Here is an 8391-nt window from a genome sequence, read left to right as displayed (position 1 = left end):
AGTCTGAACCATTGAAGGTAATGAATCTTGATTGTACATTTAATAATTTGAAGTTTGAGTCATTAAAGTATCATCTATATATGTACCATCACCATCATTATGCTACGAGCATTTAAATGTTTAAGAACACTCCTGTAGATGTTGCATGTGGATAAAATGTCATGTTTTTTTGCTAGTGTAGGGTGGAGCACCTTGCATCTCCTCCTATGTACATGGGAGTGATGGATTAGGTGATACAAACCCGCAATTACCAAAAATTAAAAAGATCGAAAAAACTGCTGTTGATTTTCTAATAGAGAAAACTAAAGAGTTCCCAAATGAAATCACCATTTTGGCTCTTGGACCTCTAACAAACATTGCAGGAGTAAGTTCTTTATTTATAGAGATTGAATTCAGAGCCTTTCTTTTTTCGTGCATAAAACAAAGCTACCATAATGTTCACATTTTATTGTTTCTATGTGTAGGCCATGCAAAAGGACAAGTCATTCGCGTCCAATTTAAAGAAGCTTTTTGTGCTTGGTGGATCCTTTTTCGCCGATGGTAATGTAAATCCAGCAGCAGAGGCAAATGTAAGCTGCATGCAACAATCACCAGTTTCCCTGAATAAAATCTTGTGGACCACTCAAATGATAAAAATACAGAAAATTGTGTCAATTTCCTAGATATATCCAGGCTCAGTTTTTAGTTGAACATAACCTTATCTATCTGAGAATGCATTATAAGCTTATAGACGAGTTTCAAATATTGCATGGATTACTTGTGCATCAAAATGTGGATTTATTGATGGAGAATGTGGATGGATGTTCTACCATGGGTTAGGTCAGTCTTAGATAAGGGAAACGTCTCAGTGAAGTTATCACTACTCGTTCCAAGATTGCAAGCTTCTTTTGAGTCACCATAGGCTTGCAACATAAGAAGTGCACCCCTCGCTTTTCTGACATGTTCATTTGTCACTTATTAGTAGACTGTTATAAGTGAGGTTGTGTCCAGCGGTAGCAGAACATTGTTATACAATTGCAGATTTATGCCGATCCAGAAGCAGCTGACTTAGTCTTTACTGGCGGGGCAGATACTGTGGTCATTGGAATCAACTTGACCACACAAATCATACTTACCGGTAAATGTTTTGAAGGCTATGCACACATTTCTACTTTAGAGGAATGTTTATCCCACTGCCTAACATCTTTGGGCTGTGACATTTTTCATCTTGAGTAGATCTTATTCCCCTATCATCTTTATAAAAACATGTATGTATACTTTTTGTGGTTTTATATATGCTCCAGATTTGGATATCATCGAAATTAGAGATTCAAAAGGAAAGCATGCACATTTCATCTATGAGTTATGCTCGTTTTATAAAAAATGGCACTTGAGCTCGGATGGTTTGGAAGGTATGGAAGTTTCACTGCTAATATTCCTTGTCAAAAGAAATTATAGCTTGTTCATGAATTCTAATAATTTCTAGTACATCTTTTAAATTTTTTCTAGGTATTTTCCTCCATGATCCAGGCTGCCTAGCTGCAATTATTGACCCTAATCTCTTCACATACAAGAAGGGTGTCCTGAGGGTTGAAACTCAAGGAATTTCGGCTGGACATACTCTATTGGACCTTGGTCTAAAGAGGTATGTTGGATCAACTTTTGGTTGGAAAGTTGTTGGAATCATGTTTTCTTGAGTATTGATCTTTGTTTAGTGCTGCATAATAGATGGAATGGTAGTAATCCTTGGACAAATCAACCACAAGTAAGTGTTGGATGGACTGTCAATGCCCAAGGTGTGGTTAACCTAGTCAAAGAGCGTCTAAAAAGACATCATTAAAATTTGATGCCTCTTTCTTGTATCAACTTCTTTCAATATTGCCCCTTCAAATCGAACAAGATGAAACATCAAGAAGGGAAATTTGTTAAAAAAAGCATGCAATAGATTGGGGAAGATTTCGACCACCGAATATACATTAATTTATCTTTCTTTTTTTCTCTGCCCCCTTTGTGTGCCCAAACAACCCTTTTGTAAAATAAAATAACAAGTGTTCATGTACTGTTTTGGGAGCCTAGTGCATTTTGGAAAAGAACATTGAAGAAAATAGGGTAACATACTCATATGTGACTTCATGGTTAGAGACTACCAAAAGATAGAATGGAATAATTGACATGGATATTGTATAATGTACAATTTGAATCTTTATATTTATATTGGACAACAATTCCTACATGTTTATGTTACTTTTGAACTCAAATAGAAGCATAATTTAGCAGGGATTACAATTGTGATAATGAGAAGCCATGAAAGCACCATCTAGATTTACTTATAATTAGAAATCCATGTTTGAAAATGGAAATTCAATGTTGCCATGAATTTGCAAGTATGTTTGAAAGTATATTCATGACCATAACATGATGTAGACATGCTTTTGTTAAACCCCAAGGTTTTTTATTGTTTTCTTTGTCCATTTGAACATTGACTTCACGCATTCTTGGGTTGGAGTATGATTCGAAAATGTGGTGACATCGTTTGTGAGGGTATCACATGTCATAAATATTGCCATGTTTGAGATGGTGCATTTAGACTGCATTGGGAACCAATGAATTAGGTAATTGAGTTGCATGATACTTTATGGTTAAAGAAAAGCTTGTTGAAAACTTTGCAAATCGAGTGGTCTATGCTAGGAACACATTGGTTATTAAACATTGGAAAGGTGTAATTCAAGAAGTTATGTCTACATCAACTTTGTGAGTGATGGAAGGATAAGTGTGGCTTCATTTAGGGAGCTATCATCTACACACCACTTAAGAATCACCAATTGATTTAAGGAGCAAAAATGGACCAATAATTTGTAGATTAGTATGTTTAAATAGACTAGAAGATGAGGATAGAAAATATGTAGTCAAAACAAATGATGATCATACAATGGTAGCCCATAGAATGAAGTAATTTGACAATGTCAATATCATGGATTGCAATTAAGATTGATGCAAAACTTGGAATATGAATTTATTTTTCGACAATAGATTTTGAGCTATTAATATGGACTCTGTTTATTAACAATCAGCAACTGTTTAGTTTGGTTTGGTTTGAGAGGGTCCAAACCTAATCGTTTTAAAATTTTGAAACCTGAACCAAACCATGAAACTATTAAACCGAACCGGTAAACATTTTTCAAACCGTTAAACCATTAAACCGTAAAAACTGCGGTTTCATGGTTCGGTTTCGGTTTTCAACATAGGTCAAATTTTTAATTTTTAAAATTGATAATATTTCATTTTTAAAATTTTAAAATTTTTAAAGATGTTCCTAAAATGTGATAATAAGGTCTAAAAATGAAATGATTCTTTAAAAACAAAATTTAAATTTTTTTAGATTTTTTTACAATTTAAAAAATAATAATTCAAAACCGTTAAACGATTGAAACCGCGGTTTTTTACTGTTCCGAACTGAACCGTTGAAACTATTAAGCCGTTAAACCACGGTTTCGCGGTTCGGTTCGGTTCAAACCGACCGTTGCCGATTGTTATTGTTTATAGATACTCAACTCTAAATTTTGAAATATTGATAAAAGATTTACAAGGTAGTGAGATCGTATGTTTGATTAGATGCTTATACTAGCTTTTGTATCTTACAATAAGAAGTGAGATGAAATGTCTCCTTATGTTTTCTTTATGTATAGTTTTCAAGTAATATATACATACTAAGGTGTATCTTTCTTAAATAAAAAAAAGATTTACAAGGTGTATTGTTTTATAGGAAATATTTGTGGGAAATGAGTAGAAATAAGAACGATAATTCGTTTTGATAAATATGGACTCCTTAAATTGGGCAACATGATATACATACACCCAAGGATATACATGCAAAGGAAAAGTCAACTTTTGTTTCAAATTGTTTGTTTGGGCAAATAGTTTGAAAAGATAAAATCTTTTTTTCTTGAATCATTTTTTTATCTATATAAAACTAAGTGTATTATGAGGATGAGGAACAACAAAGGTGCAACAAAAAACGATTGCAGTTAACATTCCAACAACAAAAATAACGGCAAATGTGACAATTAGGACGATGAGAACTTTTGTTCAACGACAAAATCAATGATTGAGTTGGGCTATGGCTAGCAACAAAAGACCATGACACATTACCAATGAAAGCTTAACTAGTTAACAATGACTGGCCTCGGCCATGATGAATGATGATGAGAAAGGTAAACAATGACAATTAGCTGCACAAGGCACTGTAGAGAAAAGCGTACATTGATTGGGGGGGGGAGGGGTCCTCATTTCTATGCTAGTTATAAAAACCCAAAACAAATATACCTTTCTTCTTTGATTGTAAAAGTAGATCCATGTGCAACTAACTTTGATACAACCATGATGGCTCTAGAGTTTGAACCATTAACAACACAACACAAGTCTTCTCCCAACCATGAAATATATATGGTATAAAATGCTAGGATTAACATACTCCTCGCACATTAATGCACTGCCCAAGGGTCTTCCTCACCATGCACCCTAAGCTACCATGACTTAGTTTGTCATGGTTTTCGTGAGCAAAGCTTGTAGCAGCAGTGTCCTAATTCCGTGTTCATATGAGGGTTCTGAGAGGTCTCACCAAGCGCCATGGGCCAAAGCTTAGTTTCGCAGAGTGGAGTCGATGCCAGAGGCAGAGAGAGAGAGTCACGTGTCATTAGTAGAGTTTCTGAGAGTCATTACATTATCGAGAGCAAGTGCTATGAACCTGACCGCCCTCTCCAATAATATAATAAGAGAATATGTACACTCTATACATATGTAATTTGTCTTTGTATTTGTATGTATGTATCCCAAAAGAAGGGTCCTCGGTGACCATGGAAGGAACTACATACATACATACATACATACATACATACATACAGACATATGTATGTATAGCCCTGTAATTTATTTATTAAACGATTCTTCTCTTTACATACAGAGAAGAAGGAAAAAGGCGGGAACCGCCATGGCCGAGCTCTACACTGCTTCGCTTCCTCTTTCCGAACTCAGAGAAAGAGAGGAAAACTAAACAAAATAAAAGTAAAAAAAATAAATTAGAAATGAAAGGCGAGCCTGCTCAAAGCAAGCGAACTCGGAGCTCTGCGAATATGGATAGGGCTGCTCCTTCTTCGTCAGCTAAACGACCCAAGATTCTTCTTTCTGCACATTCTAGGTAAGATCCAAACCGGATTCCAAAATAAAAACTGCCTTTTGAAATTGCTCAAATTCAGGGGTTAACGTCTGAAAAATAAACACTGCGTTATCAACATTATGGCTTCGTTTCTGCAAATGAGAATTTTTTGAGCAAAAGTTTGGGGTTTCTGGATTTCTGAAACATCACTAAGAAGAAGATATGACAAACAACCATTTTGTTTACATCATATTGGTATATTTTTCATTCTTTTCGATACATGGTTTGTTAAAGCTTTTCATGTTCAAATAACTGGAAAGTCGTAGAGACAATGCAAAGCGAAAAAACCTATTTCTTTTTGTGTGAGAACAACTTACATACTGAAGCGTAAACGAATGTTTCATATTTCAGATAGTGTTTGTAAGGTTCTCAGAAAATTGGCTCGCATGAAATCATATAATTTGTTTTCTGAATTTCAGAATGGAGAGAGAAAGAAACAGCTTTTAAGAGGTCAAAATAGCTGTTGTTTTGTCTCTGAGAACACAAGCCAAAATAAATATAACTAAAATGGAGGTACCTTATTAGTTTCCTTATGGGCCAATTCAAAATTGGGATGTTTCCCATGAACTGTTAATCTTCATATTCTGTTACCCATTACCACCCCTAATGACTCAACTGGTAGGGCTGTTCTTTCATAGGTCTGCTTGCATATCTCGCTATATCAATCCCTAACCAATGTGAAGAGATCCTGAGTTTCCTATCACACTATGGATTGCATGAGGTAGCTGTGTATCCATATAAGAAGGTTTGATAATCAATCCATCTTGCGACTTTTGTAAAAAGAGCGTGTTATAGTAGCCCATCTTCTTAGCAAGAGATGTTGTGCGGATGGCCCATGTATTTTGTTATCCAATTTGATGATGTCAGTTCAGATTTCTGTATTATTTCCAGTTTGTTCATGTTCAGAAACAGACAGTCCAGGGTATATTGGAACGGAGTTAGTCCATTTCAATGCCATGTGATGGGAACCATTTTTGCAGTTCAGCATGCAAACAATGATCAGAGGGAAATTCCAGACAGAGAGAAAAGAGAGAAATAAATGTCCGAGGCAGGGAAAATAGTCACCGGAAATGTTTCGTTTCGTTTTGCCGAAAAAAGTTTCTGAGTTTCATGATTGAAGAAAGAATAATTACCTGAGGTTTCTTCTTGATAAATACATTCACATATGCATGTGTATATATGTATACAAATATTCATGCATGCATAGTACATACATTTATGTAATAGATATCCAGCCTTAATATGGAAGGAATCTTAATTCAAAAGAAACTCACATTGCAGGCTATAACAAAAATGCCTTTAAAATCCTTGTATCTGTGTAGGATGTTTGAATTAGAGAGCTCATTGAGCTTTGAAATCGTTAGAGACTTCAACATCCAAATCTTGCAACAAGGAAGAGGGGAAGGGAGACTCGACAGTAATGACAGTAGTTGGAGAAATTTAATAGACAAAGATTTTAGCTGAAGAGAGAAATGAAATGAATTATTGTATTAAGTGACACCTGGGATCAGAAGTCTCATTCATGCCATTTTATAGAGGTCTGGTAAATAAATCAAATTTAAATCGAACCTAAACTAGGTAGATACCCTATACAACTTGGCTGTGATCAAAGTACAATGACGTATGAACCACGGATATAAGTAATGCAGAGGACACAATGTACAAAGAAATATGTACCTAGGAGAGTAATAGTGTGAATAGATCAGTTCTTGAATACTCTCATTAAATCATGTCCTAGAGCATCAATGCCCTCCATTGTGAACTGGCTGGGGGATTGTGCTCAATCTTGGGAGATGATGCTATGTATCATTTGATGCATGCACCATCTTCTACTGTTGCATGGGGGAGCTTCAACTCAAATACTTTTCTATCAATGTTTCTAATAAAGATATAACTGAACTTGACAATAGCTTGGATGCAATTCATCCCAGAACAGGACTTTTGGAAGGCTTTATAATTTCAAGAAGCAATGTATATATATATCCCGCAAATTAAAAACTATTATTTTTGGCATGCCCATTGTGCTCATTATGTTTTACTGTTTGTAGAAAGTAAAATTAGTATTTTGGTGACCTTGAAGTGACAGCATAGAAAAGAATACTAATGTTGGAGGTAAACAAAACATTTTTATTATTAATGTTGGTATGAAAGGAATTAGAATGATGAAACATTTATCTCATTAATGGTATTCTCCGGTTATTTTTGTTGGCCACAAAACTTAGAAAAAGTTTCTTAACATTTATTGCTTCTCTTTGTGAGTGTTTATTTTTCTTTTGGTATATAACTTTTTATGAAAAATCTAACTAAATATAATTTTGAAATGTAAAGTTAGAGATTGTCTATATTGTATTTTCTTCTGTTTCAATGCTGTCGACCAGATTGGAGGTGTAGGTTAGTAATTGGTAATGGATATCTCATTTTGTAGGGGTGCAGATGATTATTCTCCAGGGAATATATTAGAAATTGAGCTGCAAAACTTCATGACCTATTCCCATTTGATCTCAAAGCCTGGTCCGCGGCTAAACCTTGTCATCGGTCCAAATGGCACAGGAAAGAGCTCCCTTGTTTGTGCAATAGCTATTGGACTTGCTGGAGAACCTCAGGTTTAACCTCTGGCTGCATTTGGATGTGTGATAGAAGTGAAAGTTTCAAGAGTTTTGTCTAATCTTTTATTACTCCAGTTGCTTGGCAGAGCTTCAAATATTGGTGACTATGTGAAACGTGGTGAAGAGTCAGGCTGGGTGAAACTAACTCTTCGTGGGGCATCTCCTGGACAGATTGTTGTAATAACGAGGAAAATTAACAAGCAAAACAAGTCAGATTGGCTACTTGATGGTGAGCATTCTTGGAAAGTTGGCGTGTACAAGGCAATGATTGGTGATGTATCTCCTATACATCAGAGAGATGTAATTAATGCATTCTTTCACGTCTTCTACAGGAAATCCTGTACCAAAGAGGGACATTCTAGATGTTGTACAACAGTTTAATATTCAAGTGAATAACTTGACACAAGTAAGAAAAGTTTTTTCCTTGGGTGTTTGTACACAATGAAAAACAGCTGCAACATTGGCAGTCAGCAGCTTTTTGCTTATGAAAATTGGGCTTCATTTTTGTTTCCTTCAGTTTTTACCTCAAGATAGGGTTTGTGAGTTTGCTAAGATGACTCCAACACAACTCTTAGAAGAGACAGAGAAAGCTGT

General features: G+C 35.3%; 2 protein-coding genes across 2 annotated transcripts; both read left to right on the top strand.

Annotated features, from left to right (window-relative positions):
- Nucleotides 1-5: 5 nt before the first annotated feature.
- Nucleotides 6-2259, top strand: LOC147847156 (uridine nucleosidase 1-like; the record flags this gene model as incomplete). The annotated part of the gene is made up of 7 exons (XM_087339503.1): nucleotides 6-17; nucleotides 182-364; nucleotides 465-569; nucleotides 1021-1117; nucleotides 1284-1391; nucleotides 1489-1624; nucleotides 1708-2259. Coding segments are annotated over 7 exons (753 nt in total), but the record flags the coding sequence as incomplete, so codon positions are not given.
- A 2680-nt stretch (nucleotides 2260-4939) lies between these two features.
- LOC147847155 (structural maintenance of chromosomes protein 5-like) lies at nucleotides 4940-8386 on the top strand (the record flags this gene model as incomplete). Its single annotated transcript, XM_087339504.1, has 5 exons — nucleotides 4940-5173; nucleotides 7617-7794; nucleotides 7873-8026; nucleotides 8130-8203; nucleotides 8315-8386. Coding segments are annotated over exons 1-5 (591 nt in total), but the record flags the coding sequence as incomplete, so codon positions are not given.
- Nucleotides 8387-8391: the final 5 nt, after the last annotated feature.

The sequence above is a fragment of the Azolla caroliniana genome, unplaced genomic scaffold (genome assembly GCF_043228905.1).
Source record: "Azolla caroliniana isolate FFs.n. ecotype wild unplaced genomic scaffold, voAzoCaro1.0.p SCAF_1444, whole genome shotgun sequence".
Lineage (NCBI taxonomy): Eukaryota > Viridiplantae > Streptophyta > Polypodiopsida > Salviniales > Salviniaceae > Azolla > Azolla caroliniana.
This window is presented reverse-complemented; position numbering and strand designations above follow the sequence as displayed.